This window comes from Helicoverpa armigera, chromosome 17 (genome assembly GCF_030705265.1).
Source record: "Helicoverpa armigera isolate CAAS_96S chromosome 17, ASM3070526v1, whole genome shotgun sequence".
Classification (NCBI taxonomy): Eukaryota; Metazoa; Arthropoda; class Insecta; order Lepidoptera; family Noctuidae; genus Helicoverpa; species Helicoverpa armigera.
Genome location: NC_087136.1, coordinates 2,258,481 through 2,269,483, shown reverse-complemented (window position 1 = coordinate 2,269,483; position 11,003 = coordinate 2,258,481). Strand labels below are relative to the sequence as shown.

The 11,003-nt window shown below is 35.6% G+C and overlaps 1 protein-coding gene across 1 annotated transcript; it reads left to right on the top strand.

Moving 5' to 3' along the window:
• The first annotated feature begins 2,106 nt into the window (after nt 1-2,106).
• On the top strand, nt 2,107-5,899 carry LOC110370346 (mucin-2). The gene is made up of 2 exons (XM_064038910.1): nt 2,107-2,608; nt 3,084-5,899. Exons 1-2 carry the CDS (start codon nt 2,201-2,203, stop codon nt 5,616-5,618), a joined length of 2,943 nt encoding a protein of 980 aa, XP_063894980.1. The 5' UTR covers nt 2,107-2,200; the 3' UTR covers nt 5,619-5,899.
• Nucleotides 5,900-11,003: the final 5,104 nt, after the last annotated feature.

Here is an 11,003-nt window from a genome sequence, read left to right as displayed (position 1 = left end):
TAAGTTAAGTTGAGACCTCAGAGATACTAATATCATTTAAAACTTCACGAAAACTGAAACAAGGAGTTTTCAATAAAATAACTGACTGTCAAATGAAAATAATATTAATTCCTCGTTGAAAGTTAATATTTATTTGTAACAAAATCATGCAAGGCCTTTATTTTGCACCAATACAAAATCGAAACGCCTATCAATTCTAATATAGCAACTCATATATCTCCTCTATTAACTATAATAAGCGCCTGATAAAATAATTAGGCATTGGTTAATGTACGTTATAGAGTGTTAAAAGTAAAAGGCGAGGATGCGGTTCCTAATTGCAACTGTTGATTTTATTGGAAACTAAGGACGCAAACGGAACAAAACAGTTTCTTTTTCAAGCAGATGTGATTTTAGTACATAAACTTTTGTAACTACAAAACCGTAGCAAGTAGCAATAGACATACATATTATTAAGGTACTTAACATAAACAATGTAACCAAACACAACCTGAACTATGGCGGATTTTCTAACGCAAGTCTATTAATGAATAATCAAATCTATTAATAAGGTAACACAATTTTTTCTAGTTCAATGAAGTTGTTTTTAAAGTAGTTGATGACAAAGTGAAGATCAAGCGTTGATAGTATTAATAGATAAAATCATGCGTTATTTTAGTAAATTCTTTTCACACAAATCATTGGTAATATAAATGATAATGTTTGCATGCAACATTTTTATTGCCAACGAATAAATATAACTGAAAGTTGTGGAAAATTCTAGTTTCTAAATAAAGTTTTAAAACTGAAATACAATGTGATTTTTTTACAAATAATACAGCCTCCTCTAACTTAAACAACACTTTACTGATAATTTTCTATTGTTTTACTTTTTCTTCACTCCCTTTCTACATAATCTTTCTATCTTTAGTCAAATGTTCATAATCTGTGATGGTCTTTAGCAGTATATATTTTTTGCTTTTTTGGCTGCTACTATCACTATTTTCACTTAAATAATATCTACGGTGGACATTTTGCGGTATTATTTAAATGAAACAGATATGAAATATTCCCTTCAACTCCCCAAGCATCGGCTGACATCGGTATTATTTATTCGCCTATATTTATTTAAAAAGTTGTGACGCGTCCCCGGAGTGTCGTATTCACCGTTTTGCTGTGAAAGCATTCGATGGTATTTGAATATATTGCCATTTTCTATTATTTTATATATTTGAATTTTCATTTTTGCACCTACGTGAAGAGAAACTCCAAAAATAATCTTCAGATACCAACTAACATAAAATATTTTACGCTATGAATCAAATTCATAAGTTAGCTTGTTGTGTTACGTTGTGAAACGAATGAACACAGTTTTTATCTATTGTCTATAATTAAATTGTTTATCATAATAAGATACTTAGTATTTTCCATTAAATATCTTAGTACTCAAAAACAGGCAACATTTCTGTAATTACGATTAAATCAGGATCTGTTATCAGTTTTAGTAACAATTTATTTTTGACGGAAACATGCTATCAGATCGTCTTTATCTCGTGAAGGTATTAAAGTTAAGGCGAGTTCATCATGCAATATGCCAACAGTTATTAATTGGAGCAGGGAACCAAACCTCTAACAGGTACCAATTAACTATTAATAGGACGTTTCTTCCTCTCGGGTCCAAAATTTTATAGAACAAAAGAACTAATAAATAATAAATTAAAATATTTTTTATATTTTTAAATGTTTTTTTTTTATAATCTAATATTTAAAAATATAAATGATATGTTGAAAGACAAAAAAAATATACCTTCAAATCCCTTTCACATTAATATTCCTACATTTCAGTTTTTGTCAAATTAGTGATATGACGACTTAGGTTTTCACCTTTATATGGAACTTTTCTTGTGTACCCCTCAATCAGGAATGTTTCGAAGGTAAAGATTTAAAGACTTCATAATCATTGACTTCATAATCAATCTCGATATTAATAAAGATTCATTTTAAAAAAGATAATAGATTAATATAGCACTACATTGATCACTACTTATAAACTCCGCTTTACAAAATTATTCAGAATTCATTCAAAGATCAGCCGCCAAAAGTATTTATTTCTATTATCAGTCAATTGTCGCATTTCGATTAAGATATGGATAGTCCCGATTGCCAGAAATAATTAGAATAATGGGCCATGGCGTTCATTTGTTAGTCGTAAGTGAGCAAAATGCTTATTCGACATTTATTTATATTTTTATGTGTATACCAATTAAGTGTTGGAACTGAAATAAAACAGTATTTAGAGTTTAATTTAAATGAAAGCAATGGAGTGTGCGGTAATACATCTGCTTGGATACAAGGTTATGGAAATGACAAAATCAGTGCAATGGTGTTGACTCCCAGTGAAAAAATTAGTTGCATAGCAACTGATAAGCTGTCAATACCAACTGGAGAATTGGTAGCTGAAATAGGTACGCAGTCAGCTTCAACAAATGATAGTGTGTCTCTATTAGTGTATAAAGAATTTGGTGAAAATGAAGAATTAGCAGGAAGAGCGGACATTATCGCTAAAGACAGAAAATATTACAATGGATTTCATACACTTAAAATTGATGTTAAAGAAAATATTGGCTATGTAAGTAGTTACTTTTCTGACTTTACATTGCTAAACAATTTGCCTAGTTTAAATAAAACCTTTGACGTAAGCTCTTTTTTTAACAATAGATTAGAGTTATTTAATTGAAATATTGACATTCATTTTAAAAGATAGATCTTGAATTTTGAATCTGCAACCCAGGATTGGTAATACCTCGATTTCCCACACTCACATTGGCAACTCCCATCTATTAAATAAAGCAATGTTGTAACCATAGCATAGGACATCATTTGATAACATTCCTCTTCATACTTATTTATCGGCCGACGAAAGGTTTGTAGTGTACGCGTGCTCTTAATCCTACTGCTTGTTTTTCATTATAGTATTAGTAGTTCATTATAGTGGCAGTAATATACTACGTATAAGTTTTACATTTATAGATAAAGCAACTAAAGGTAAACAAAGTAAGACAAGTATAGAATTTAAATAAATTGTTTGTTTCTTTTAATTCCAGGTTGTTCTACTTGGCAGTATTTCACAAGCATCTAGCGTAATCGTTCACTCAGTATACATGATATCAAAAGATGCACTTGAACATAAAAGGAACAGCAAAGACGACGTACCGGTTTTTACTTTGTCACCTTTATTATACCTAGCAGCTGCAAGGCCATCTAGAACATTAACAAACACAAACATAAGAGAATCAACTGATCCTGACGGGACAGACTCTACCACAGAGTCAACCACTGTAACTGTACCCACCACGACAGAATCTACTACCACAGAGTCAACCACTTTGACTGTACCCACCACGACAGAATCTACTACCACAGAGTCAACCACTGTGACTGTACCCACCACGACAGAATCTACTACCACAGAGTCAACCACTGTGACTGTGCCTACTACCACAGAATCAACTACCACAGAGTCAACCACTGTGACTGTGCCCACCACGACAGAGTCAACCACTGTGACTGTGCCTACTACCACAGAGTCAACCACTGTGACTGTGCCTACCACGACAGAATCTACTACCACAGAGTCAACCACTGTGACTGTACCCACCACGACAGAATCAACTACCACAGAGTCAACCACTGTAACTGTGCCCACTACGACAGAATCTACTACCACAGAGTCAACCACTGTGACTGTGCCCACCACGACAGAATCTACTACCACAGAGTCAACCACAGTGACTGTGCCTACTACCACAGAATCAACTACCACAGAGTCAACCACTGTGACTGTGCCCACCACGACAGAATCTACTACCACAGAGTCAACCACTGTGACTGTGCCCACCACGACAGAGTCAACTACCACAGAGTCAACCACTGTAACTGTGCCCACCACAACAGAGTCAACTACCACAGAGTCAACCACTGTGACTGTGCCCACCACGACAGAGTCAACCACTGTGACTGTGCCCACCACGACAGAATCGACTACCACAGAGTCAACCACTGTAACAATACCCACCACGACTGAATCGACTACCACAGAGTCAACCACTGTGACTGTACCCACCACGACAGAATCTACTACCACAGAGTCAACCACTGTGACTGTACCCACCACGACAGAATCTACTACCACAGAGTCAACCACTGTGACTGTACCCACCACGACAGAATCAACTACCACAGAGTCAACCACTGTGACTGTGCCCACCACAACAGAGTCAACTACCACAGAGTCAACCACTGTGACTGTGCCCACCACGACAGAGTCAACTACCACAGAGTCAACCACTGTGACTGTACCCACCACGACAGAATCTACTACCACAGAGTCAACCACTGTGACTGTACCCACCACGACAGAATCTACTACCACAGAGTCAACCACTGTGACTGTGCCCACCACGACAGAGTCAACCACTGTAACTTTGCCCACTACGACAGAATCGACTACCACAGAGTCAACCACTGTCACAATACCCACCACGACTGAATCGACTACCACAGAGTCAACCACTGTAACTTTGCCCACTACGACAGAATCGACTACCACAGAGTCAACCACTGTAACTTTGCCCACTACGACAGAATCGACTACCACAGAGTCAACCACTGTAACAATACCCACCACGACTGAATCGACTACCACAGAGTCAACCACTGTGACTTTGCCCACTACGACAGAATCGACTACCACAGAGTCAACCACTGTAACAATACCCACCACGACTGAATCGACTACCACAGAGTCAACCACTGTGACTGTACCCACCACGACAGAATCTACTACCACAGAGTCAACCACTGTAACTGTGCCCACCACGACAGAGTCAACTACCACAGAGTCAACCACTGTGACTGTACCCACCACGACAGAATCTACTACCACAGAGTCAACCACTGTAACTGTGCCCACCACGACAAAGACTACCACAGAGTCAACCACTGTGACTGTACCCACCACGACAGAATCTACTACCACAGAGTCAACCACTGTAACTGTGCCCACCACGACAGAGTCAACTACCACGGAGTCAACCACTGTAACTGTGCCCACCACGACAGAATCAACCACTGTAACTGTGCCCACCACGACAGAGTCAACTACCACGGAGTCAACCACTGTAACTGTGCCCACCACGACAGAGTCAACTACCACGGAGTCAACCACTGTAACTGTGCCCACCACGACAGAGTCAACTACCACGGAGTCAACCACTGTAACTGTGCCCACCACGACAGAGTCAACTACCACGGAGTCAACCACTGTAACTGTGCCCACCACGACAGAGTCAACTACCACAGAGTCAACTACTGTAACTGTGCCCACCACGACAGAATCCACAATTACTGAAACGGACACTGAAACAGTAGTGTCTACCGATGCAACAACAATCCAAACTGAGGCTACAGAAACTCCAGAATTAGAAGATACAGGGCTAACTCCTTTTACTATAACAGTTATTACTTTGGGCTCCGTTTTTGGAGGGATTGTTGTTAGTTTTGGTGCTTGGTATTTTGGTGCTTGCAACACTTGTTTTCAATTTAGCCCAACCACATATGATATCGCTACAAGTGTTTAAGTAGATTGCTGATTGACTGTTTAAGTTACACGTGTCTGGCAATGTACCTTCAATTATTTGTGTTTCTTTTTAAATCTGTGGCATGAAATTTGCATACCCGTAATAAGGGTGAAATATATTTTGTACACTACAACTTACATAATTGTTAACACCTTATGTAACACCATATTTCAAGCAAATAAATGATTTACCTACATTACCTTAAAAAAAAAACCTCGTATTAATGTAAAAGATTTGTAAAAGCATACGTATTTAAAGTCTTAATTTGTGTTTAATGTCTGTATGGGATTTTCCCACGTTTTGCAATAGGAAATCGTTGTCCTAATAATTATTATATAATATTCCTATATATGTACCTCATGCAGAACATATTATTGTAAATACGTAGATTTAATAAATTAGTTCAGTAAGTTGAAATCTTTCTTTACTTTCAAATCCCGATCAAAGATTCTCGAACTTACCCAATTTTATTTCAGGAACGGATACTTCGATAAGAGGTAATTTATCGTTTATAACAAATTATAGCATTCCATGTATTAAAGATTGAATGCCTATTATAATAACGTGAAGAGCATCACATCATCGATTTGCAATTATCTAATTGTGTCGGTTGAAAAACATAATTTAAATGGAGCCAGTGTCAAAATGCGATCTCTAATTGCAAATCTACGGATGGATTCGATAAAGACATCCATCGTTAGTCATGAAAAGCTTGTTTAAATAGTGTCCGTAATAACAACATAATACCTACATTTGTATTCCTGTACACTTGTTATATCAATGAACATTAGTAACAGGCGCTTAGTTTATCAATGGCATAATTTATGACTTAGAGACCCTTCTTACCTTATCAGGCATATATATCTTAGGGAGCATATTTATCAGACGCCTACTTAAGTTTTCACAGACACCTATTTATTTACAGTGAATAATATTGTTTTTATATCCGATGTGAATGTTTACATTAATGAAAAAATACAGAACTTGCCATTAACAATCAATTAGTCATTGCGCACTTCTACAACTGATTGCTAGGATATTTTTTTTATATTACTATCTAACAAGGGAAAAATTTAATTTTATTAATTAATAGATACCTACTAGTAACCGGAAAATTATTCCGCATTAATATAATTTCTGTGTGGATAACAGTCTGTCTACGACCTTTCATTTATTTTACATAGTGCTGGTAAAGCAAAATCACACAAGTTGTAACTATAACCCGTTTCCAAATGTAATTATCAACATCAATTCTCCTGCCCTTATTCCAATGTATTACTTGGGGTTGGCGCAGCATGTCCTTTTCATCCAGTCCGATCTAACGTATTTTCACAATTAAATAACACTACATGCCATACCTACCATATACTTATCTTATTTCACACAATCAATCCATTGTTTCCTTAATATCCTTCTCCTGTTCTTATATTTCTCTACATTCATACTTAGAACTTGATCACTGCAACTGTTACCAGTGCCACTTTCAGAGTTACTCATTTATACTCCATGCGCTCTCGTAACTCCACACCGCCATCACTTCAACACGTCAAAATGTACCTAAATTACAGTGTAAGCAATGCATACCATACAAATATTGCTAATCTTTTATTTATCGAATGAGTTCCTCAATCCGCTGACGAGTTTTATGCTCAATCCGCTGACTTACGCGTTCTTAAATATACCTAAGTTACAATGAAGGTAACGCATATATATATCATCATCATCATCATCATCAGCCTATCGCAGTCCACTGCTGGACATAGGCCTCTCCAAGTGCACGCCACTGAGATCGATTTTCGGCTACTCGCATCCAGCTCCTGCCAGCCGTCTATATATATACGAAACAAATATTGCTAATGTTTCAGTAATCAACTGAAGAAACTGTTACCAGTGCCACTACGAGTTCCACCTTATGTTGCAACTCCATATTACCACCTCTTCAAAGCGGTTTGAAATGTTCCTAAATAACAATGACATCAAAACACATACCAAACAAATATTGCTAATCTATTATTAATCGAATGAAGAAAAAAATACGTTTGTTTCAGATTTAGATAAGATAAAATGTTTTCGCTTAATTTATTATGCATCAATTATAAAGATTTTCATCAAAATTCATGCTTTGCTACCGATTCTTACCTTTTTACAGATACATAGGTAGATTTTCATCAAAATTCATGATTTGCTACCAATTCTTGCCTTTTATACATACATAGGAAGATAGGTATTTTAAGGAGGCATATGACAAACTGCAAAATAATAATTTTCAAGTTTTATTTTAAAAGTAACGAGAGCAATTAAAAATGAAGATGGGAGTGAGTGCCAGTATGACGAGTGACAAGGAGGAATGGAAGCGTATGGAAGACATATTGCGCCGACCCCAAATAAAAATGGGAAGAGCCAGGAAAGAGAAGAAGAAGAGTTTAAAAATGAAAGTCAGCAACATTCACTCTCGTTTTGTGCTTGCATGAATAAGAACTATTTTATTTATATAATAGGTCAAGACAGTGCGACCAAAACACGGCCATAAGTAGACAATTTTTTTAGTCTTCTTAAATTCACTTTCATCAATTTTTTATTAGGTATCTACAATTCATTTGGTTCTTAAAAGCAGCGCATTGTTAAAATTCTATAGCCCAATAATGCACATGAAACTTTCACGAAAAAAAAATCATTTTCTTTTTCGATTTCGATGACGCGTATTACAGGCAAACATTGGGAGATGCCTCATCCAGCAGTGACGTCTTATGGCTGCAAACAACGTAACATTGGACATTTTATTGACGAAATGTGCGCATACAGTACACTACGTCAGTTATTCGATATAAAATAATATTCACTAACATATGCTCATAGTATGAGCCCACCAAGCTCACCATATAAAGACAACAGTTGACATCGGTAAAAGTTGGATAAATAAATTGATCGCACACAAACTCTTTATAACAAAATCCCTCTTACTACTAACATAGGAAAATTATATTTATAAATCAATAAATCCTGAAATGTTCATATATTCTTAGTGAATAATTTATTTGGTTGATTTTATAGGTAATTAAAATCGATAGGAAAATAAATTTATTGCAGTACAGTCAAATTATAATCATTGAAACCAGGCTAAATAGAATTTCACTTTTTCACGTGAAAATAAGAAACAGACAACACCCCCAAAAGCACTCGAATTGTGGTGATGAACAAACTTCCTTGCAACACAGCTGTCTATCACAATTTAATTATTGGATAACAATTTCATTTATAATATTTAACCCCGAAAATACAAAATGTTTTATGCACTTCAGAGCTGCCATCTGGGTTTATCTGAATACACGTAATATAAAAAGAATACAATAAGTAAGAAGTATAACCGTGCTATTACATGGCGCCTCACGGACCCAAATGAAATAAAATAGAGATAAAGTAATGACTAATCAAGTGTAATTGTACATATCATCAATAACGCAATCAATTTGTAAAACATTTTTAAACTTGTTTGTTAGTTTATTTTATCGATTCTATGATGATTAGTTCATACTTTTGCTTTTGTGTTTATTGATTCTTACTTAAGATTTTTTTTGAATTCTTTGAAACGTTACGAAAGGGATTGCATTAAATGAATAACAGTGATAGTGAATAACAGCGCTTTCGCACCAGCGGATTATGACTTCTTTTGTTTAAGCGAACAAAGTTGTCAATTAATTTCTAACCGCTCAAAGGATCCGCCCAGAAAACTACGCTGAAAAGTCGCAAGTGTAAATGCTTGAAATCATTTAAAAAAACTGCCACAATTCAAGTTCTAAATCACAATAGCACAGTATTCTGAAAAAACTGAAATCAATTTGTTTTATGAATAAAATAATAATTAAACATAAATATAAATAATAAAATTGCTAGTCCCTACACTATCTTTAACTTGGTGTTCAGAGGGAAATACTCCACGCTAGAATAGAAACCTGTAAACATCAAGATGATCTCTCCGCATCCATTCTTAAAAATATCTAGTGCAACCTTTTCATCGTGAAATTCAATCAAACTATAGCACATTGGCGAGATTTAATAACGTTAATTCATTAATCAAAATAATAGAAAGTTTCCCAAACCTTAAATTCATATTAAGATTCATAGGATCTTAAGACGCAGTTGCACCATTTAACTATAACGATAACCAAACCATAACCGGACGTTTACTTGCTCTGCCCATTGGTCATATCGTTAATATGAGTTATTCATCAAAATGTTGCAACTCACCATACAACCAGCTATTTATTTATTTTACTCATAAAATAATATAATTAGTGAATATCCGCAAGTAGTGATGATATAGTCGTGCCTGTAAACACCTACATAGTTTTATATTGCATCCGTTATTGTTAAAACAATGGGTATAATTTAGGCGATCACCAAAAATATTTTTAAGAATCTAAGCTGAGGCACCAAATAAAATAAACAACTCCAAAAAAAATAAATTGACTTTAATAAAAGGGCACTAAAGTATATAATATTATGATCCAAAAAAAATAAAATAACATCAGAAAAATCGCAAATCTCGCACAAATATTATTTTTGGTTCCCAAAATGGATTAATGGTCACCAAATTCTATCCAACTAAAAGATTAATATTACCAAAAATCAAAGTTAGTGACGAAAACGAATCGCTGCAAATTTATTTATTTATTTATTTATTCCTTTATTTCAGGCAACTAAGGCCCATAACAATTCAATACAAAAATATAAAAAATACTTATAAACTAATACATATGCTTTCATAACAATAAATACAATACTATATTATTATAATATTTAAACTTAACTTACTATACATACATACAAAATAACAAAGAAAATAAAAACTAAGCCGACTCCACGTAGTCTTGTCTGCCCTACCCCTAGAGTGCAATTCAAAACTGCGTAGGCGCGGAGGGGCGAGGCGGCCTGCGAGGCGCAGGTAGTTTTAAGGCTCGCCGCTGCGGCTGAGGCTGGCCGGCGGAGCCGGCCAGCAAGCCGAAGCTGCGGTGGTGAGCGTGAAAACCATCTGCGACGATAAGCTCGCATGGGACCGCCGGAGCCACGCAGCGCCGGAGCCGTGACAGAAGCCATGCTTGCTGCATGTTGCGTGCTTACTTTTTAAACGTACTGAGTTACACACAAATTCATATAACAATAAATAAGCGACGTACGTTTGGGAACCCCAGTATATTAATTGGTATTTGGGAAATATTCTAGCGATCGTTAGCTTTTTTAGTCTAACAAAAATGGCCAAATTAGGAGTCATGGTATTACATAATTGGTAACATCTAAGTAGTGACAATATATAATATTTGGTCTAAAGTGTATTTTAAAGCCGTCCATATATTTTTTTAGTAGTCAATTATACGAAAAAATGGTTTT

Excerpts from the sequence above, each read along its gene's own strand:
- LOC110370346 (XM_064038910.1), top strand. The coding sequence starts at position 2,201 with ATGCTTATTCGACATTTATTTATATTTTTATGTGTATACCAATTAAGT. Across the intron at positions 2,609-3,083 it reads TTAAAGAAAATATTGGCTAT|GTTGTTCTACTTGGCAGTAT; the intron begins GTAAGTAGTTAC and ends TTTTAATTCCAG.